This window comes from Arvicola amphibius, chromosome 8, assembly GCF_903992535.2.
Source record: "Arvicola amphibius chromosome 8, mArvAmp1.2, whole genome shotgun sequence".
Lineage (NCBI taxonomy): Eukaryota > Metazoa > Chordata > Mammalia > Rodentia > Cricetidae > Arvicola > Arvicola amphibius.
Window position 1 is genome coordinate 61,963,164 of NC_052054.1, and position 23,989 is coordinate 61,987,152.

At 37.5% G+C, this 23,989-nt stretch overlaps 1 protein-coding gene across 2 annotated transcripts in view; it reads right to left on the reverse strand.

Annotated features, from left to right (window-relative positions):
• Positions 1 to 2,871: 2,871 nt before the first annotated feature.
• LOC121676929 (zinc finger protein 120-like) overlaps positions 2,872 to 23,989 on the reverse strand; it is a 61,883-nt gene continuing 40,765 nt past the window's right edge. Inside the window, exons 1-4 of one of the 2 annotated variants that reach the window (XM_038339484.1) lie at positions 12,299 to 12,348; positions 11,974 to 12,100; positions 11,716 to 11,776; positions 2,872 to 10,336 (exon numbers count right to left, since the gene is read on the reverse strand). In XM_038339484.1, coding sequence (XP_038195412.1) covers positions 9,460 to 10,336; positions 11,716 to 11,776; positions 11,974 to 12,100; positions 12,299 to 12,307 — 1,074 coding nt within the window. In that variant the 5' untranslated portion in view covers positions 12,308 to 12,348 and the 3' untranslated portion in view covers positions 2,872 to 9,459. Of the gene's footprint in view, positions 10,337 to 11,715; positions 11,777 to 11,973; positions 12,101 to 12,298; positions 12,349 to 23,989 lie in introns of those variants that run through there. The other variant, XM_042055530.1, reaches the window with a different exon arrangement.

Here is a 23,989-nt window from a genome sequence, read left to right on the forward strand (position 1 = left end):
TGTATTAGGCTTAGAACTTTCTTATTTAAATAAAAGGGGGAGGTGCTGTAGGAATTTCTACCACCAGTAGCCTTTAAGTTACCTGCCCATTTGGACGTGGCCTCTTATACTATATATGTCTATGTAAAGCGCACATCCGGCCTCTTTTCCAGCTGCAGGATTCAGTTGCTGCTCCCTGTCCCAATAGAGGATTGTGATCTGTGAGTCTGGCCCTAAATAAATAACCCTCTATTATATTAAATTCTGAGCTATTGTGGAATTTCTTTTAAGTGCCCTTCTTCAACTTATGTTATCTAAATTAATTCTAGCACCTATAAAATGAATTTATTACCTCAATGCTGATGAAATCAAAATGGGTGTTAATCTTATTTTAAAATAAAATATGTTTTCGAGACAAGTTAATGAATTACATATAAATTGAGCCTGTAGTTTTGAAAGTACTAACATACTCCTGCCTCTCATTGAATCATCTTTAAGGTAGTATTTTGAACTACTCTTATGTTGTTATTTTTTAAACTAGCAGTTAACCTGCATTGATCATGTTGACAGATTATTAAATAAACAATCCTACTATATAATTGAGGTTTAGTCTTAGTGCCTTGTCGTCTTATGTTTGGGCATTATTGGATGTTGTTTCTATACCACTGCTGTATCACAAGGTAGTTTCACCTTCGTTTCTCATCCTGTTCTCTTAGAGACCATATCTTCATGGATCCAATTACTGTCCCCATAGCTTTTCGCACTTTCTCTTTAACTGAAAACATCCTGTGATGTGACAACTTTAATCATCTATAGGTATTGGGTATTTTCACATTTTTTTTCCTACAATTAGGCATGACAACTTAGGTTTGAAATCTCAACACTTGGAAGGTGGAGGGAGAAAGTTTAGGATTCCCAGGTCACCCTTAATGAGGTAACTATTTAAAGGAAAGCCTGGGATAAATTTGACTATATCTCTAAATAACAAAAATTATTTTATGCAAATATTGATATTTTCTCTCGCATTTCCTTCTTAAACAGTACTTCAAAATATTACTGTAAGCCATTGCATAGTGATCACTACTCTTTCATTTGTTTTATTTAAAATGTTGTTTCTTGACCATTTTTACATGCACTTTACAATTAAATGTCTTTTTCCTCTGATTTCTTTTTGCCTCAGCATCTGATCAGGTCAGAGGCTCTTCTTTGAGTTATCATCATTTCTAGCAATCATTTGAGGAGTTGGCTCATTAAAGACATCCTCCATTTTCAGTGAATTGACATCCAGTTTTTGAGTTTGATTCAGTCTCTAATTTTTCATATAGCTACTTACTTTGTATTCTGTTTAAAATATATAAAAGCTGTTTAGTACATTTTGTAAACAAGTATAAAATATAGTTCACATAAATATACTAACAATTTTATTTAAATAAATATATTCATATAATTTATACAAGTATTCTGAAGATTCAGCATTGTAAAAAATAATTTTGACTGCTAAATCTGTGTGTTTCTCTTATAATAAAGAAAATGGTATCTGTTAAGATGATTTAGAAACCATTTTTTCTATGATTGATGACTGAATGTAAATTCTGCATCAGAGTGAGAAAATGAAAAGTTCTGTAAACAAATGCAAGATAAAAGATTTTTTTAAAGCCTGACTGTATGATTTGTATTATGGGACATGAAAAGCAACTTGCTCTAATTGCTTTATAAGTCACAAGAATGTTTGCAAACAAGTTTATCCCAAACTTGATGTGTCTGTTTGGGTGTGTGAGAAAATGTCTTTTATGAGTATAGAGGTGACACACCAGAGAAGTAGGTGGAACTGGAGTAGCAGGTGGTTATGAGCCCCTCAATTTGGAAATTGATGTCTGATTTCAGGTCATCCCTAACAAGAATACTTGCCCAGGCCTCAAAGTACATTTTATCAAAAAAGAAAAGTACATTTTATCCAATAAACTAAAAGTCTTTTACAGATTAACCATGGCAACAACAACAAACTAAATAGAGAAGAGTAAATAAACAATCCCCAGGAAATTGATGCATTACTGTTAAGATGTTGGTTATGCAGGCAAGACTCTGTCCACCACCCATTAAACGCCTTTAATTCTGCCTAACTATTCCAGACTGCACACACCACATGATCTTCCAACCGCTACCATTGACTCCATATTTTAGTCTAAAACTTTGAAAGATTTATGCTTCAGCAGAAGCGAGATCAGATCTCAAAATCACAGGTCTACAACTTCCGAGGAATTTGCTTTTACTGAAACACAGGTCAGCTCTAGGGTTCCCAGCAACAATAGCTGTACTAGACACCAGACTGATTCTAAGGACTCCAGAAGCCAGACTCTAGGGACCCTAGTCTACACTCCCTCCCCTGGGCTACATATCCAGTTCCACAACTTTGGAAGAGGACTTTGGCCTTAGTAAGAATCAGGTCAGATCTAAGGATTCCTAACCCTTAAATGCTAAAGAGGACACTCTAATGAACCCAAAGATATGCTAGTCACCAGAACTCATGACCATTTAGGCAAGAAGACCAGAGAGGAAATAAAAATCAAGGAATAAAGCAACCATCTACAAAGACAAATGCAGGAATCAACAGCTAAACCTAAAATCACCCCAAATTCAGATAGCTAAATGCAAGTGTAAAAACACAGTCAATAATAGAAAATGTAAAATTGCATCACCAGCACCTAACTATTCTACAAAAGCAAGACCTGAACAATCCAACAGATGCACAAGAAAATGACCTTAATAATTACTATATAAAGATGATAGAGGCTCTTAAAGAGGATATGGACAAATTCCTTAAAGAAACTGAGGAAAAGACAAACAAAAATAAAAGAAATCAATAAATTCTTAAAATAAAATAAAAAAAACTAACAGAATTTTCAAGACTCCAAAACGAAAATAGAAGCAATAAAGAAAACACAAATGGAGGGAATCCTGAAACTGAAAAATCTGGATAAGTGAACAGAAGTATAGACTCAAGCATCACAACAGAATACAAAAGATGGAAGAGAGAATCTAGGGAATTGAAGACGCAATAGCGTAAACAGATTCTTCAGTCAAACAAAATGTTAACACTAAAAAATTACTACCATAAAATATCCAGGAAATCGCAGGCATTATTGAAAATATCAAACAAAAGAATAATAGAAAGAAAAGGAAAAGAAACCCAGTCAAAACCCCAGAGAAGCTATTAAACAAAAACATAGAAGAAAACTTTCACAACCTAAATAAAGACATGCCTATAAAGGCACAAGAAGCTTATAGAACACCAAGTAGGATGGATCAGAAAAGAAAATCCTCTTGCCACATAATAAACAAATACTAAAAATATTGGCCAAAGAAATAATATTAAAAAGTGGCAAGGGGAAAAGGCCAAATAACATATAAAGGCAGATCCATTAGAATCACACCTCACCACTCACAGATATCCAAAAATCCAGAAAAGTCTGAACCAATGTTTTGCAGACTTCAAGAGACCATGGATGTCAGCCAAAACTACTGTACCCAGTAAATCTGTCAACAACCATAGATGAAGAAAAAAATTCCTAAAAAAGTCAAATTTAAACAATATCTATCTAAAACACAACTCTAAAACGCTAAAACCAGGAAGTTGACTACACCCGTAAAAACACAGACAATAGATAATTTCACATCAGCAATTCAAAGAAGGGAAACACATAGACACACACACACTACAATCACCACCAACAAAAGAACAATAAATAACAATTGTTCATTAATATCCGTTATTATCAACGGGGTCAGTTCATCAATAAAAATATACAGGCCAACAAATTCAATATAAAAACAGGGTCCAGCATGATGTTTCCTACAAGAAATACACCTCAACATCAGAGAAAGACATTACCTCAGAGTAAAGGGTTCAAAAAAGATTTTCTAAAAATGAACCTAAGGAGCAAGTGGTTGTAGGTATCTGAATAACTACCAAAATTGATATAACCACAATTAATCAGAAGATCTAGATAAGAAAATTTCATAGTCATCAAAGGAAAATTTCACCAAGATTATGTCTCAATTCTGAACTTCTATTCCCTGAATATGAGAGTACGAACATTTGTAAAAGAAAGATTACTAAATCATAAATCACTCATAGAGTCCCACACAATAATAGTGGAAGACTTCAACATCCCACTCTCACTAATGGACAGGTCATCCAGGCAGAAACTAAACAAACACATGATGGAAATAACAGACATTATAACTCAAATGTACAGGAGATTTCACTCTGAATAACTCACTACTGAGTTACCAGTGGGTCAAGAAAGAAATAAAGACTTCCTAGAATTCAATGAAAATGATGCACAACATACTTAAACCTATGTGACACAATGAAAGCTGTGCTAAAATGAAAGTTCATGGCACCAAGTGCTTTCATGAAAAATTTGGAGAGATCTCATACAAATGACTTAACAGCACACCTGAAAACTCTAGAACAAAAAGCAGACCCACTTAAGAGGAGTAGATGGCAGAAAATAATCATACTGAGGTCTAAAATCAATAAAATAGAAACAAAGACAATGACAGAAAGAAGCAATAAAACAAGGGATTGGTTCTTTGAGAAAATCAACAAAATAGATGAATCCATAACCAAACTAACTAAAAAGCTGAGAGAGAATATCTAAATCAACAAAATCAGAAACTAAAAGGACATAACAACAGACTCTGAGGAAATACTGAGAAAAGTAGCACATTTGCATCTCATCTCTGTAACAACTCTTGCTACAAAAATCTTGGTATTTAATTGTTTTCTCCACATAACAACTGAATGAATGAGGAGTTTGCTTTCACCAGATTCTATATTCTTTCTGCCCATAATTTTCTTTCCTACCTTTAGTGTAGACAAGATGGCTAGAGCTCTCACATCCACCTGACAAATGAGAGTGAATTATAGATAAAATTCAGAAGATCGGATGAGATAAAGTAGGTTTACATAAACTAATTTCTTATTATATGCTGTTTTATGACTAATACAACACTAACTGTGAGAGTCCTTTATAAGTGTATAATCATTTAAGCACTGCTATCATCTTCATTCATTTAGTACTATGTCCTCTTACAGCCCCAAGCTTGTCCTCAACAAGTAAAACTTTGGGTTATTTTCATACTTAGGCTACCATGAATGCTACAGTCTTGAGCACGAGAATTCTGACAGTTCCTAATACTAGTTTTAATTAAACAGAAAACATACTGGGAAGCCTGCTAAGATCCATAGAAAATCTGTCATTTTATGAGAACTCTGTATAATGTAGACAGACATTAACACATCAATAAAAAGAGAATGTCTGGAGAGCATGCCTCGCTCTTTTGTTTGGAGTAATGGGGTTGCTTTCATGTAGGCAAATATGTCCAAGTGTATCAGAATATAAACACTAAATACGTGTGATTTTACATCAACTATTACAATGCAACATGCTTTTACTTAATTTTAGCTGATCTCTATGGAAAATTCCAATCTACTGCAAACAGAGATTATTTCATATGATACTACACAATTCCACATCACATTCAGAATCATTGTTAAAATTTGGAGCATGTTTTACTTTTACTCTTTGTTTGCCTTTTCAAATAAACTCCTTGAGTGTATTCCCTAGAAATTGGAAGGCTCAGCAGGCCCAACTATGAGATGTCATGGTTATAATATTGTCCTGCACGTACACACAGGCAACGCTTTTGGTGTGTGGTAGGAAGAAAAATTGGAAAACTGATAGTCGGGTTTGTAGAAATTCTCAACCTTGCATTCTACATACTGTTTCATGTGATAAGTTTTACAAATAGTTTAAAAACTGGTAGAAAGGAGATATAAGGGGTTGAGAAATACTTGGTTAGAATGCTTTAAAGCTTTAAGCTTTCCTCCACCAACCACAATGGCCTGATTCAGAGAAATTCATTTCCATGGAACAAAGGGAATTTCTGAGCTGCAGAGGATTCTTGGACGTTCCTGGTGTTGGGAAGGTGGATAGGATCACTACCAAGGTGAACATATTGGCCAACAGAAATAGTCTGTCTAATGGTTCATTCAGCTCCCAGCAGATCTGAGAGCTCAGTCAACCTGCTCCTCCTGCATGAAGAGCAGTGTGGCCCTACTCACCAGGGCATAGGCTATGGTCTCCCTCATGGCTACCTATAGCTGCATTAAGAGAATCCTAGAAAAAAATTCCACAGTCTATCTCCCACTGATGTTACTTGATTGTGAGGCTTGTCTACAGTCCCTCAATAGCTAGACTTATCCTACTGGGCCTCAGAATAGAAGCATCCCTTACTAGATGAGAAGAGATTTAATGACTAAGGCAGCACAGGCCTTCCCAGCTCTACCCTTCCATCCTAGGAGCAGACAGGGTTCTAGTATGGTAAATTTGTATTTTAGTTGAAACCATTCCAGTCTTTCAGAGCATTCTTTCATCCAAGATACCATATCCCTTGTGTATGTACTCCATTATGCACTCACTGATCAGTGTAGCCAACCCTCTTCCTTATAGCTTAGAAGTTCTGTGGCCAAACATAGGTCACATTCAAACACTGTTATAAAAGGAAAAAGAGGCCATGAATGAGAAAACAATGAAGTATCTATGGGTGGACTTGGAGACAGGAAAGAGACAATGGGAATGATGTGATTATAATTCCAAAAATTATTTTTAAAAGTTGAAACAGGGTATATAGCCATGTGCTCCAGAGATTGGTATTTGTATAGCATATACCAAGTACTTATCACACATTTTCTCTCAGGCTCTACAACTTACACCTGTACAATAATAGTTCTTTTAGGCAGGAACATACTATTTTATTCAGTTCTATTTTGGACAAACTAGTGTAACTACTGTAATGTGGTTTCATAAGTTCAGTTCTTTATCAAGAGTTTTGATTACCTGTTCTGTGAATACAAGAAACAGTCAGTCATAAGATTTAACAATGATCTAAAATTGACTACATTACTACTTATTGCTTAATTGAACTATGGTCAAAGGAGAAAAGCTTTCATGCTTCTTTCCCATCCTTTTCTCTGATGGGGCTACACCTGTTTTAGAGTTGGTCAGCTAATGGGGTCATCAAGTGTCCAGTTCTAAAGAAACCTCTCTCAGAGTTCAATTAAAGACACCATAAGTGAAGGGGGCTAGAATCTGAGGGATAAGAAATCTATTCACAAGTTCTTTTTGTCCGTGTCTTTTTATTCTACTTCACCTTCTTATTCCTTATTCTACCTTGTTCTCCTCTCATTACAAATGCTTCCAGTTACATATACCCTTATAACCAGCAATTCCCAAGCTATAGCAGGTTCTGGGGCTGGAATTCTTTCTCCTCAATAAAATCAGATAAGAGTTTTCACACAGAGAGACATTCATGGCTGTTAGCTCAAAGGTAGAAGTAACTTAGTGCATGTCCAGAGAACTCCTTAATGGAGAAACTTAGGAAAGGAAATAAACCATCAAGGAATGTTAGAGTGGAAGCTTAGTGCACTAAGCTATACTTTTGGGTGATTAGTAAAGAGCTGAAAAGTTTATTTTCAGTAAAATTATGAATACGGCGTGGACTGGTTTTTTAAACCAGCACACAAATTTTTTCCTCCCAGCATGCATAGAGGATACCAGGTAATCAGGCAACCTATATAAACAGTTTGGGGTAAGCTAATTGCTCCTGATCTGATTAGCATACTCACCACATGCGGCAAATTCTATGGGCCTAGGTCTGGAATTTACATTTATTGCTCTAAGCAATAGAAACAAAGAGGAGACCCAGGCCTCTAACTTATCCATTCTGAGGTATGTTGTTATCAGCTGTTCTGATTCTGCTCAGTGTGGGTCTGTGCAGGGAGTCTTTCTCTGGTTTGCAGTTATCCGCAGTTTTGCTATCCTTGAGAGTAAAACAAAAGCAGTTAAATTTTCTGAAGTAAAATCATCAGTAAATTGAGTTGAAGGTGAGCATAAGGATTTGAGAATATTTTAATGAACATTAGCTTTTGGTCACTGTAGTCTTTATCTATAAGTGAGGTAAAACCAGGGCTAGCTTATTTTTCTATCTATCTGAGCAGCTATGAATTAGCAGTTTGATGCTGGTAGTAATTCTATGTCCTTGGATATCTGTGAATATCTCAAATGAGATACTTTTGCCTGGACCATAAAGACACGTCAAATGCTTGCTTGGTAATTGCAGGAGGGTATATTTTTGTATTTCCCTAGGAAAGAGGAATGAAGGCCTGATAGTGGGAAGCTGTTTTCACATATAGTAGCTAGGGGAATGTGATCAGTGAGTCCAAAAGCATAGGAGACAGCTCTGAACTGTGGGAATTAATTTCCAAATATGTAACAATGAGTTAGCTACAATGAAAATATACAAATAAAGAGTGAATGTTTCTTCAGGAGAGACATTCTCATCTGGAGGAATCGGTCTTTTTCCACAATAAAATTCCTAAGGAAATTAGAATTTCATTGTGTCTGCTATTTCACTATTTGTTCACCAAAGGGAGAGATATAAATGTCTCTTAGAATTCTTTTAGAGTCTGGGCTACCTCACTCAGAATGTTTTTCTCTAGTTTGTTCCATTTGCATGCAAATTTCAAGATGAGCATGGAATGTACTCACTCATAAGTGGATACTAGCTGCAAAGCAAAGGATATAAAGCCTATAGTCCTTAACCCCAGATAAACTAAGTAACAAGGAGAACCCTAAAAGAAACATATATAGATTCTCCGTGGGAAGGGTAAATAGAAAGAGCTCCTATAAAAATGGGAGCAAGGGGTGGAGCAAGAAGGGAGGTTAGAGAGGGAGGAAGAGGGTAGAAGGGAAGGGGAGGATAACTTGAGAGGGATTATATGATGGTCAGGATGGGGGAAGGGAAGATATTAACCAATAAAAGCAACACATATACAGAAGGGAATCCCACATCAACTGGCTCTGTGCTCCGTTGGATAGGGGTAAAGTGTGTTTCTTTGGCTCCAGGTCCAGGGAAAAAGTGTGTTTCTTCATTGTCCCCCTTTAATGTTTGGGATCTGCTTTCAGGGTCAGGGAATTTCTTTCATTGGCTCTGAACTCAGGGGCAAGGTGTGTTTCATTGACTCTGGTTTCAGCACCAAAGTATGTGTCTTTAACTAGTGCTGGTTTCAGGGCCAAGGTGCTTTGCTTTAGCTAGCCCTTCTACCCTATACATATATATGGTTTCATAAATTTATAAATTATTTTTCATGAGTTTGCTGGTACAAACAATATAAAATCAGATATCAAAATGCTTGAACAGATTTTGACACAATTTTTTTCTACTTAATAAATACTCTTGTGCAACTGATAAGTATGCTGGCTAAAGATCTTACCAAATAATTGCAATAAGAAGCCCTCAATATTTTTTCAGGTAGTCAAAGATTACTGTGATATGCAAAGGCTTTAAAGATTGATTGCACACAATATGTTTTACTCTTGTATAAAGGGCAAAGCTTTACCTCACTGACTACATTTATAGAGGTTCTCTGCAGTATAATTTTTTCTCATGTTTTCGAAGACTACACATCCATGAAAAGGCTTTACCACAATGACTACATTCATAGGGCTTCTCTCCAGTGTGTGTTTTTTTATGCCTTTGAAGATGAACTTTAGATGCAAATGCTTTACCACACTGATTACATTCATAGGGTTTCTCTCCAGTATGTGTCCTTTTATGTATTTGAAGATAACTGGGAGATGGAAAGGCTTTACCACATTGAATACATTCATAGAGTTTCTCTCCACTATGGGTTCTTTTATGCATCTGAAAATAATTGTGAGATGCAAAGGCTTTACCACATTGATTACATTCATAGGGTTTCTCTCCAGTATGGGTTCTTTTATGCATTTGAAGATTGCCCTGTTGGGCAAAGGCTTTACCACATTGATTACATTCATAGGGCTTCTCTCCAGTATGTGTTTTTTTATGCCTTTGAAGATGACCTTTAGATGCAAAGGCTTTACCACACTGAATACATTCATAGGGTTTCTCTCCAGTATGTGTCCTTTTATGCATTTGAAGATTGCCCTTTTGGGCAAAGGCTTTACCACATTGATTGCATTCATAGGGTTTCTCTCCAGTATGGGTTCTTTTATGCATCTGCAGGTGACTGTGAGATGCAAAGGCTTTACCACATTGATTACATTCATAGGGTTTCTCTCCAGTATGTGTTTTTCTATGCATTTGAAGATGACTGTGATGTCCAAAGGCTTTAACAAACTCATTACATTCATAGAGTTTCTCTCTAGTATGTGTTCTTTCATGCTTTTGAAGATGACTGTTATATGCAAAGGTTGTAGTACATTGAGTATATTCAGAAGTTTTCTCTCCAGTTTGACTTCTTTCATGTCTGCAAAGATATAATGGCACATATAAAACATTATCATAGTCAATTCACTGTTGAATCTTATTTCTCTTTATTAATTAATTTTACAATTTGGTCCAATTGTAAAGAAGAATTATATCTTAAAGTTTTATCATTGTGTTTACACTCATGTTGTTACCCTTTACTATGATTTGTTTTGCATCTTTGGAGACACTTATGTTGGGGCAGCTGGCCCAATCCCTGCGTTCAGGGGCGTGGCTGCCCCAGGGGAGTAGGGTACCCTTAAAAAGGATCGGGGCGCCGGAAGGAGCCCTGTTTTTCTGTTCCCCGCATTACCTTCTACTTCGCTGGACCCTTGGTTCTGTAAGTTCCCTTATTTCTCCTTTTATTAAAACTGATTTATTAAAGGACTATTTTGGTTATTTCCAAACTCCTCCGACCGCCGGTACACACTTATGATGGTAACATCCTTTATTACATGGTTCTCATTTACAGAACATTTTTTCTATATGAGATTTTTCAGAAATTTGAATAGAACTGGAAAAAAAATCAAACCTTTACCACACTGATTGCATTCATAAAGTTCCCTATAGTGTGATATTACATCTGCTACATGCACTAGGGCAAACACAAGTATTTATACAATCCTAGTACTCATAGCGCTTTTAGGCCATGTGAGTTTGTTAATGTATTAACAATAGAAATTGAAAAGAAATTACTTGTATACCTTAATCAAATTCAACAAGTATACTCAATGTGGGGACTGTTACATATCTTCTAATTATTCTGAGAGAGAGGTATGCTATGTCTTTCCACATGCCTATGCTCATATGCCTTGTAACCAGACCAAAATATAATACAGCTAATGAAGGAAGAATAAAAAACATAAGGTTTCCCATTGAATACACAGTTTGACTTTCTGTCTTCATAGACTTGTGATATAGGTATTAAGGGTCCTCTAGAACAACTGCTCCTTGCCCCTTGGCTCTAACTGCCACCTCAAGAAACTTAGCACAGTCACAAGTATATGAGTTATACTAGTTTTACTATGGTAAATTTGTGTTTTATAAAGTTTTGGAGATATACTTATCAGCTCTTCAATGTGTATACCTTTTGCAATGTGAGCAATATGAAATAAATGGATTGACAATTCTACATCATAGCTCTCATGGAGCTATAATTAAGATGGTAACATATGTTAAGGCATTGTTTCCTTGTCTTCTTTCTTAAAAGGATGCATTGTATATGCAATTCACCAATCTTATATGCTTTTGTAAGGATTTAATAATCTCCAATGTGCTTTAAGTTGTGCTCATTCACACTGTTGCTTTTGTTTAAAAATTCCAGGACAGATTACAATTTCTTCAGAGGCGCATTTGTATCAGCATGCATATGAAAACTACCTTTCATGTTTTCTAGAATGTTGACAATGTTCTTCAATATTATGGTCTTCCCAGTAGTATCCTAAAAGATAATACCAGAAAATGAATGTTATATTATTGCAAATTTGAAAAAAAACTACTATCTTTAGTGACCTTTAGAACGATGCCTGTTGTATTCACCTCATTCTTCTTCTTTCTCAATCAAATTACAGAAAAATATCAAGAACCAACAAACAGTTGTCCCCTTATTTTAACACATGAAGGAAAATTCAGTCTTACCAATGGTAGTGAGGTTCCTGTAGGTCTCCAACATCACATCTTTGTAGAGAGTCTTCTGGGAAGGATCTAGCAAATTCCACTCTTCCCAAGTGAAGTCGATATGCACATCATCATAGGCCACTGCATTCTAAAATATCCCATACACATGTACAACAGAAAACATGTTACTGGCAATATTATATATGTATAAAAGTATACATGTATACTGGCAATATTATACATGTATAGTCATATAACTCTGGTGTTCCCCACTCTTATTCCATGACATAAACATGATAATCGAATCACCAAGTTACTTTAGAAGGAAATTGTATAGGAGATTCACCTTTGTCATTTCTGTTCCCCTTGAAAGGGATATCACCTTGCAAAAGAAAAGCCTACTGAAAAAGAAAGACAAACAGATCAACAGTACAGGGACACATGGAGAAATTGTATATAAACAATCAATTCCTAACTAGATAAGAGAAAAATAAGATGGGCAAGCTGGGTGCAATGACTCTTGCCTTTAACCCCAGCACTCCAAAGCAGAGGCATGTATTGCCTCTGAGTTGAATGCCAGCCTAGACCATGCAATCATTTCCAGGACAGCAAGAAGTACATATTAAGACCCTGTTTCCCATGTAAAAAATCAGTCTAACAAAAAAATGAGGAAAAACTCAGGGTTTTTGTGGAAGTTCTAACAAAGTGTTATGCATTCACTCCAGTTCTTTATTCATCTTCCAGATACCTGAAATGCCCCTATTTAAACTGTAACATCAAAATGATTTTACTAAGAGGCACTGTGTATTTAAGAAGTTACAAATGGATAGATTAAAACAACAGAAAAATTAATGTTAGTCACAGATAACCAATACAAGGCAGGAAAGATGGCTCAATAGTAAAGAACTCTTGTTGGTCTTGCATATAGTTGGGCTTAAGTACATGCATTGGTGATCACAACTTTCCATTATTCCAAGTTCAGAGTTTCTGGGGCCATCTTTTGATTACTGTGAGAACCAGGTACCCATATGGTGCATATCCATGCATACAGGTAAAATACTCATATTCAATAAAAATTTCATAACAAATACAACAGTCAGGAATAAGGTTATGCACCTACAATCCAAAGGCTAAGAAAACTCAGCTAGGACTAATGTCATGAATACACGCCATTCTGAGAAACAGAATGATAACCATTGACAAATTTTAAAATTTAAGATATGGGTGAAGCTCAGGACAACAGTATATGCTTGACAGAAGCAAAACCATTATCCAATAATATAAAAACAAAAAATTCAGGAATGTTGGCACGCCTTTAATCCCAGCACTTGGGAGCCACAGTCCAGGGAACTCTTAGTGTGAGGCCAGGCTGGTATACAGAGCTACTTTCAGGACAGCTAGGGCTACACAGACAATCCTTGTCTTTGAAAACAAACAAGCAAAAATTAAAACAGTAGACTACTAAACTGCCTTAACACTGAATAGCAGTTACTTCTATTGAATTATATATGATTTAGGAACAGAGTCTATAATGGTGGTGAAGGCATGACACCACAAGAAGGAAGCTAGACAGATTAGTTTCAACCACAACATAGTAGACACAAACAACAGGAAATAGGCTGATGCTACAGATATTCATATTATATCCCCAATGAGGAATTTCATCCTGAAGGGCTCCTCCTAATAATGGTTTGTTAACTTAAGGTTTTCATGACAATGAGACACATCTGCTTCTGGCAGCAACAATTTACTTCAGAGATCATACACAACTGAAGAAACTAGACTGGAATTTGCTTTCATTGCAGCAAGATTAGCCACTGGGCAAAGAAACTGCTCTTGCGTATGACTACTGGCAATGTGCTGTGCAGGCTGGACATGGAGGGCACACAGGAAAAAAGGCTGCTGAACTTTGTCAACATAAGGTACAACAGACCTTCAAATTTTTTGCTTCACTGAAAATTTTTACAGCTCTTCTGGGCCTGTAAACCAAAGATGGATACCCAAACATCACAGAGGAACTGTGGGTAATTTTCCAGACAGCCAAATATCTCTGTTGTTAGATGATACTACATCCTTCTGTGTCTTTGATGGAGCTAAAGATTAGATAGTTATAGTTGCAGGTTTTCTTAGTTATGATAGAAAGTAAGTTAGGTGTCAAATTTTGGATTCATTATGATATAGGATAGATAATGCATTATTTTCTCTGAATATGCTAAGTACAAATGGACAGCATATTGTAAACATAATTCTTACTTGATAATTGTTTTGGTTGTATGTAGTTTTAATAGGTTAAAGTTAAAATCTTTCATTTCTGTTTAGACAAAAGGGGAAGTGTTATAATATCATTTTGAGATGTGTTACATTTGATTATTCTATGGAAAATTTGCTTTAAAGATGCAAAAATGTGTTGCCTTTATTTAACACTGTGAAGCTGTGTTGCTGTGCCCATCTAAAATACTTGATGGTCTAATAAGTACATGAATGGCTAGTTGTCAGGCAGGAGAAAGGATAAGAGGGGCTGGCAGGCAGAGAGAATATATAGAAGAAGAAATCTGGGAGGAAAAGAAGGAGCCAGAGAACAATGAGAGGAGGACTCTAGGGGCCAGCCACAATCAGTCACCAAGGAGTAAGAGTAAAAGTAAGATATATAGAAGAATAGAAAAAAGCACAAAGGCAAAATGTAGACAGCATAATTTAAAGTTAAGGAAAATGGGCAAGACCACACCAAGCTAAGGCCAACCATTTATAATTAAGAATAAGCCTCCACATATGTTATTTACTTGGGAACTTGGTGGTGAGCTCCCCAAAAGAACAAAAATAACAGTTTATTGATTATTGTGAACAGGACTGCAAAAGTGAACAAACATAGATACACTTAACTTTAAACTGGAAGTCAAAAATATATTTGTCATATGAAAATAAATAGGAGCACCGGACTGAGCTCCCAAGGTCCTGATGAGGAGCAAAAGGAGGGAGATCATGAGCAAGGAAGTCAGGACCGTGAGGAGTGCGTTTACCCATTGAGACGGTGGGACAGATCTAACGGGAGACCACCAAGTCCAGTTGGAATGGGACTGATGGAACAGGGGACCAAACCGGACTCTCTGAATGTGGCTGACGGTGGAGGAGGACTGAGAAACCAAGGACAACAGCAATGAGCATGAACTCTACAGCATGGACGGGCTCATTGTGAGCCTTGTCAGTTTGGTTGCTCACCTTCCTGGACTTAGTGGGAGCTGGGAGGACCTTGGACTTAACATAGTGAAGGGAACCCTGATGGTTCTTTGTCTTGGAGAGGGGTGGAGTGGGGGTATGGGTGGAAGGGAGGGGAGGGAAGGGGGAGGAGGAGGGGAGGAGATGGAAATTTTTAATAAAAAAATGAGAAAAAAAACAACTTTACTTTCAAATATTTTGCATAGGCATAGATTTTGGTATACCAATAAAAATTTAAAGTTCATTTTTGTTTCACTGTACATATTTTTCTACTCTTTGTTGGAAAATTGAACTTATGCAGCTCATTTAAATGCAATGTATAATTAAGAAATTGGGTTAGTAGTTAATCTATGATAATGAAACTTGTAGTAACATTAAGTATTTTTCAAGACTGAATATATATTAGATAGATAAATGGTCTTCAAACACTCAAAAAACCTATAGAATATGGCATTTAAAATGTTTTGTTAACATAAGGTTTCTCATGATAATGAAACACATCTGCTCCTGGCAGTACCAATTTACTTAATAAAATGATGATTGGTATCAAAGAAACTCCAGTGGAGTTTGCTTTCATTGTTGCAAGACTAACCATTTGGGCAAGAAACTGCTTTTGCCTTGACTGCTTCAGTGTGCTGTGCAGACTGAACATGCAGGACCCACAGAAAAGTGAATTCTGAACTTTGCTAAAAACAAGGAAGGACAATCCTTCATGATTCTTGCTTCAAAAACATCTGCGAGAAATTCTTTAGGACACAAAGGAAAATGACTCATGAACTTTGCAAATACAAAGCAGGGTAGTACTTCAAATTTTCTGCTTCATTGAAAAATCTGCCAGATGCTCTAGGCCTGTCAGACAAAATGGATTCCCCAATGTTTCAGGGGGACTTAGGGTGACTGTCCAAGCAGATGTCTCTGTTGTTAGGTAATATTAATTTTTTCTGGGGTCTTGAATGGAGTTAAAGAATAAATAGAGTTTTAGTTTTCTGTAGCTATGATAGAAAGTAAATTAGCTATTAATCTTTGGAGTCACTAAGATGAGATGAATAATGGAGTGTTTTCTCTGAATTTGCTAAATACAAGTGAACTGAATATTGTGAATGTAATTCTTCCTTGATAATTGTCTTGTACAAAGTTTTATTTTGTTAAAGTTAAAACATTTTGTTATTAGACAACAGGGGTGAAATATTGTGGAATATTATTTTAAGATGTGTTATTGATACAAGCTGCAACATTATACAGTAATTGTTTAGCCATTTTTTCACAAGTGACTTATCATAACCAAGGGATCTTATAAAGGTTAAAGCAAAAAGAAAGCTTTTTTGGCATTATTGCTTTGTGAATAAAGTGGGTGAACTTTGTTGGAGATGTTACTAAATCCCATTCTGTTACATATTTGAGAATTATTTCCCATAGTTCAGAACTGTTTCACAAAAACAGTTTCCCACTGCCAGTCTTCCTTTCCTCTCCCCTAGGTATACACAGAGATCTGCCTTCCTGCAATTATCTTTTTTAGTAGGCATTCAGTCAGTACATATGCAAAGAGCATCCCACTTAAGATAACCACAGAGCTCCAAGGACATAGAATTACCATCTGTAAAAGCTGCTGCTCTAGCTTTACTGCAGGACCAGAATAACTGATAACAGCATACCCCAGAACTGATACTTTAGAAGACTGGGTCCCTTATGTTTCTTTCTACTGCCTAGAGTAAAACTCCAGACCCAGGTCCATAGAAACTTCAGTGTCTGGTGTATGTGCTATTTGATCGAGAGCCATCAGCTTCCTCCTGACTGTTTACTTGGTAGCCTCTATGCATACTGGGAGAAAAGAAGCTGCACTCTGATTCAAAATATAATCTAAGCTCTATTCATAATTTTACTAAACAGGCTGAGACTGCACAGAGTGGACCAAGAGGTAAATGATTACCCACTCAGAAGAGCACCCCACTCTCTAGGCCCTCAGTAATGGGGCAAAACCCTGCGACCCACCCTCACCTGCCACACTTCTCTAGTCAGCTAGCAGGACAGCTTCCTGCAGGTAGGCTGTTCCAAAACCCCCACCCCATCAACTGGACCCTGTAAGCTACAAGTCCCACTCTGGGATCAAACCCACCTATCCTGTGCTCCCTCAGAGGAACTCTGAAGAACAGACTAGAACTGTACAGAGGAGACCACGAGGTGAGTGATTACCCTTGCGGCTGGACGACCAACTCTCTAGGCTCTCGGTACCAGGGCAAAACCCTGGGCCCCTCCCCCATCTGCCACAGCTTGTCTAGCCAGATAGCAGGCAAGCTTCCTCCAGGTAGGCTGCTGCAACAACCCCACCCCAACGATCAGACCCTGTAAGCTACAAGTTCCAGTCTGCCCCCAAAACTGCCAATACACCCATCACCATCCACTTCCCCATCTGTCATCCCTGCAAATCACAGAGCAAACCATGATAGCAGACCAAGGAGAGCAGGGCAAGAGAGAACTCATTGTCTCCCTGAGACACAGTGACAATACAGAGCAAACCAAGAACATATCATAATGACACAGTTAGCAACCACAATGACTGGACCAAGAGGCAAAGGCACTGCTGCCATCAATTAGAGGTAGAGATAGGTAGGTGCCAAAGCAAGAATTCATTCAACCACCTTAACAGCAACACAGTCACACCAGAACTCAGTAGTCATTCAACAGGGAGACATGATCATCCCAACCCAGAAGAATCAGAAGAAAATGATTTTAAATATAACTTTATGAGAATGATGGAGACCTTTAAAGGAGAAATTAAAAATTCCCTTAAAAATGGAAGAAAAGGCAAGCAAAAAATTGGAAAAACTCAATAAATCTTGTCAAGAAAACCAAGGGAAAATAATCAAACAGGTGAAGCAAACAGTTCAAGACTTAAAAACTGAAATAAAAATAATAAAACACAAACCAAGGTAATTCTGGAAATGGAAATTCTAGATAAATGAACTGGAACTACAGATGCAAGCATAACCAAAAGAATACAAGAAATGGAAGACAGATTCTCAGGTAGTGAAGATACTATAGAGGAAATAGATTCGCTGGTCAAAGAAAATGTTAAATCTAAAGAATTCTTAACACAAAAAATCCAGGAAATCTGGGACACCATGAAAAAGACCAAACCTAAGAATAATAGGGATAGAAGTAGGAAAACAACTTGAGCTCACAGGCACAGAAAATATATTCAAAAAAATCATAGAAGAAAAGTTTCCCACTCTAAAGAAGGATATTGCTGTGAAGGTACAAGAAGCTTACAGAACAACAAATAAACTGGACCAAAAAAGTCCCCTCACCATATAATAATCAAAATGCAAAACACACAGAATAAAGAAAGAATATTAAGAGCTGAAAAGGAAAAAGACCAAATAACATATGAAGGCAGACTTATCAGAATTACTCCTGACTTCTCCATGGAAATGATGAAAGCCAGAAGGTCCAGGACAGATGTGCTGTAGACACTAAGTGACCACAGATGCAAGCCCAGACTACTATACCCAGCAAAGTTTTCAATCAGCATCGATGGAGAAAATAAGATATTCCATGACAAAGCCATTTGAAAAATACCTATCAACAATCCATTCCTACAGATAGTACTAGTAGGAAAACTCCAACCTGATGGAGGAGAGTTATCTGTCTGTTTCTTTCATTGGTTAATTAATAAAGAAAACAGCCTTGGCCCTTTAAGAGACAGAAAATTAGGTAGGTGGAGTAGACAGAACAGAATTGTGGGAACAAGGAAGTAGAGTGGGGGAGACGCTTCAGGCAGTCGCCATAGGACTCTCCATGCTTCTCCTCTCCAAGATGGACGCAGGTTAAGATCTCTCCTGGTAAGCCACACCTCGTGGTGCTACACTGATTACTAAATATGGGTTAAAGGAAGATGTGAGAATTAGCCAATAAGAGGCTGAAACTATGGGCCAGGCAGTGTTTAAATGAATACAGTTTCCGTGTAATTATTTCGGGTGTAAAGCTAGCCCGCAGCCGGGTGACGGGACTCAGCCCAGCCGCTTCATTCAACACCAACCCAAAGAAGCTAACTGTACCCACAAAAACATAGGCAACAGATAACCTCACACCAGCAAAAACTGACCACATACTTGGTAACAAAGCAAACCTCAACAGATACAAAAAAATTGGAGCCGGGCGGTGGTGGCGCACGCCTTTAATCCCAGCACTCGGGAGGCAGAGGCAGACGGATCTCTGTGAGTTCGAGGCCAGCATTGTCTACAAGAGCTAGTTCCAGGACAGGCTCCAAAGCCACAGAGAAACTCTGTCTTGAAAAACCAAAAAAAAAAAAAAATTGGAATATCTTCTTGCATCTTATCAGATCACCATGTAAGTTAGAATTCAATTACAGAAACCCTAAAATCTCATGGAAATTGAACAGTGATCAATAAAATCACCCCTGGACCAAGGAAGAAATAAGAAATTAAAGATTACCTAGAATTCAACAAAAATGAAGGCACAAAGTACCTAAACCTATGGGGCACCATGAAAGTAGTGCTATGAAGAAAGTTCTCCTACATAAAAAAAGTGGAGAAATCTCATACTAGCAACTTAACAGCACACCTGAAAGTTCTAGAATGAAAAGAGGCAGGCACACCGAGGAGGAGCAGATGATCAGAATTAATCAATTTGATGAATGAAATCAATAAAATGGAAACAAAAAACATTACAATGAATCAATGAGACAAAGAGCTGGTTCTTTGAAAAAAATCAACAAGATAGACAAACCCTTATCCAAACTAACCAAAAGGCAGAGAGCGAACATCCAACTTAACAAAATCAGAAATGAAAAGGGGGTATAAAACAAACACCAAGGAAATACAAAGAATCACTAGGTCATAATACAAAATTCTGTATTCAAAAAATTGGAAAATGTAAAAGAAACGAACAGTTTTCTTAATAGGTACCACATGCCACAATTAAATCAAGACAAGATGAACAATTTCAATAAACTATAAACTTCAAGGAAAATAGAAACAGTCATCAAAAGCTTCTCAACCAAAAAAGGCCCACGGACAGATGGTTTCAGAGCAGAATTCTACCAGAACTTCAAAGAAGAGGTAACACCTACGCATCTCAAAGTGTTCCACATACGAGAAACAGAAGGAACACTGCCAAACACTTTTTATGAGGCTACAGTTGCCCTAAAGTGAAAACCACACAAAGACTCAACCAAGAAAGAAAATTACAGACCAATCTCCCACTTGAACATTGATGCAGAAATACTCAATAAAATACTGGCAAGCCAAATCCAAGAACACATCAAAAAAAAAAATCATCCATCATGTTCAAGTCAGCTTGATGCAGAAATGCAGGGATGGTTCAACATATACAAATCCATGAATGTAATCCACCATATAAATAAACTGAAAGATAGAAAAACATATGATCATGTCATTAGATGATGAAAAAGCATTCAACAAAATCCAACATCACTTCATGGTAAAGGTCTTAGAGAGATCAGGGATACAAGGAACGTATCTAAACATAATAAAAACAATATACAGCAAGTCAACAGCCAATATCAAATTTAAATGGAGAGAAGAATCACAAAGCAATTTCACTAAAATCAGGAATAAGACAAGACTGTTCAGTCTCTCCATATCTATTCAACATATTTCTTGAATTTCTAGCTAGAGCAATAAGACAACAAAAGAGATCAAGGGAATAAAAACTGGAAAGGAAGAAGTTATATTCTTGTTATTTGCAGATGATATGATAGTAATGTAAGTGAGCCCAAAAATTCTACCAGCTGATAAATACTTTCAGTACTGTAGCAGGATGCAAGATCAACTCAAAAAAAATCAGTAGCCCTCCTATATACAAATAATAAAGAAGGTGAGAAAGAAAACAGAGAAACATCACCATAGCCACAATATGGCTTCACAATAGCCACAAGTACCATAAAATATCTTGGGGCAACACTAATCAAAGAAGTGAAATCCCAGAGAAGCTATGTATCAAGAACCCTAAGAGAAACATATATAGATCTCCCTAGGAAGGAGAAATAGACATGATCTCCTTAGAAAATTGGGAGAATGGAGGTGGGAGAAGGGAGGGTAGAAGGAAAAAAGAAGGGAAGAAGGGGAGGGGGAAGAAGAAACTGAGGGAATAGAATAGTCAAGATGGAGGAAGAACAGAGAAGCAGAGCAAGGAAAGAGATACCTTGATTGGTTCAGCCATTATGGACCTAGCAAGAAACCTGGCACTAGAGAGATTCCCAGGAATTCACAAGGATGACTCCAGCTAAGAACCTAAGCAATAGTGGAGAAAGTGCCCGAAGTCAGATTGATGACTCTCTTGAATGTCACCATAGGGTCTTCATCCAGCAACTCATGGAAGCAAAGGCAAATATTCACTGCCGAGTACTGGGCTAAGCTCCCAAAGTCCAATCAAAGAGTGGGAGGAGTGAGAATACCAGCAAAGAGGTCAAAACTTTAATGGGAATACCCAATGAAACAGCTTACCTGAGCTAATGGGAGATGTAGTAGCAGCGGGCTACTTCCCACCATCTGGCTAGCTTTACCCAAATTAATTACATGGAAACTGTATTTGTTTAAACACTGCCTGGCCCGTTATCTGTAGCCTCTTATTGGCTAACTCTCACATCTTGACTAACACATTTCTAATAATCTGTGTAGCACCACGAGGTGGTAGCTTACCAGTAAGATTCTTAACCTGCATCCATCTTGTAGAGGAGAGCTATGGAGTCTGCCTGAGGCTTCTGCCTCACTCTGCTTTCTTTCTCCCACTATTCTATTCTGTCTACTCTGCCTACCTAATTTTCTGTCCTATCAAAGGGCCAAGGAAGTTTCTTTATTAACCAATGAAAGTAACACATGACAGATGACCCTCCTCCATCAGGGAGGTCACCAGCTACGGCCGACAGAGAAGGAACCAGCAGAGGAACAAACTAGGTCCTCTGAATGAGGGTGACAGTTGTATGGCTGGGCAGACTGTGGGGTCATTGGTACTGGGATCAGAATTTATCCCTACTGTGAGTACTGGCTTTTGGAACCCATTCTCTTTGGAGGGATACCTTGCTCAGCCTATATATAGTAAGGATGGTCTTGGTTCTCCTCAAAGCAATATGCCTTACCCTCTCTGAGTAGTAGAATGGGGAGTGGGAGGAAGGTGGAGGGATTGGGAAGAGGGGAGGGAGTGGGAACTGGAATTTGTACATAAAATGAAAAAAGATAGATTTTTAAGATAAAATAAGAAAAAGCAAAAATACATTTTACTGAAAAATAGGTATTTTAGTTCTTTTATTTTATACCTAATAATGTAGCATAACACAGTCAAGATGTGAGTAAGAGGCTGAAACTAATGGGCCAGGCAGTGTTTAAATGAATAAAGTTTGTGTGTTGTTATTTTGGGGCTTAAGCTAGCCAGGCGGCTGGGAGCGGGGTGGCAGAAACATGGCCCACTACTCCTCACTACAGAATGGCGCCCACATGGATAACTGGATCCACAGAAAGCCTGAGAAAGCTTGGGAAAGACTAGAGTAAAACATGTTTTCTTGGTAGCAGCAATTTCTTGGGTCTGTTCTGTTTGCTAGAGACAAGCAAGCGCTCTTCATCTAAGAAAAGCTTCCTGACTCAGCTTTAGCTGCAAAACCCTGCAGCTCTTTTAAGAGGTCCTGCCATGAAACACTTAAACTTAAAGCTGAATGTGTGCTTTTCAGTTTTCAGCCATAGCAGGAAAAAAGCTGTGCCATTTTAAAATGCCGGCTTTCTGGGCCATCCTACCAGGGCAAACTCTTGACTCTTTCAAGCAGGCAGTCCTGACTATGAAGCTTTTGATTGTTGTTTAACACTGTTGCAGCTTGCTTGCTGGCAGGGACCTTGAACCACCACAGAGTTGTGATAAACATGGCTACAGCCGGTACCTCTGCCATGAGGCTGGAAAGCTAAGGAATGGGCTGGTTCTAGCTGTCAAAGTCACGACTTTAGTCCTACCGATATTGTTTGGTAAATTAAAGGCTCATGTGGTAAGAAAAAGAGAGAGATATACAGTAAAAGAAAGATTCAAAGTCGAAGACAATGTCTAAATGGTTTACTATGTGTTAAAAATATATGCAGGATAAAGGTTAAAGTTCTTAAAAGTAAAAAAGAAAAAGGGAAGTAGTTTGGTGTGGTGGTACACACCTTTAATCCCAACACTTGGGAGGCAGATGTAGATTGACCTCTGTGACATCAAGGTGTGGCAGGACACACCTTTAATCCCAATGCCTGGGAGGCAAGGACAGACAGATCTCTGTGAGTTCAAGGTGTTGTAGCACACACCTCTAATCCCAGCACTTGGGAAGCAGAGACAGTGGATCTCTGTGAGTTCAAGGACAGCCTGGTCTACAGGGTTATTCCAGGACAAAGATATACAGAGAACCTGTCTCAAAAAGTAAAAGTAAAAATAAAAGAAATAGAGGTTAAAACAAAGCCACACAAAGATGGAAGATACACAGAGAACCTTGATACTGTATGCTATTATGCTCTCTTTGAATTGTTTGAATGCTGAGGAAGGAGTAACAGCTGCTAAAAGATATTTGTTTACAAATGATGCTGAACTAATCCAAGATAGATATTTTGAAAATACCTTGACTTCAGAATTTGGATTTAAGGATATGATACTTTGGAAAAGAGATTCTTCTTTTGTTTTTACAGAAAATAAAACCCTGTGGATTGCTTCTATCCAATATGGTATGATAGCCCATGCCCTCCTGAAACGTTGCTGTGAACACCATCAGAAAATTACTTCACCCAACTGATGACTGAGATAAATCTGGCACACAGGTTACACCATGAAAGAT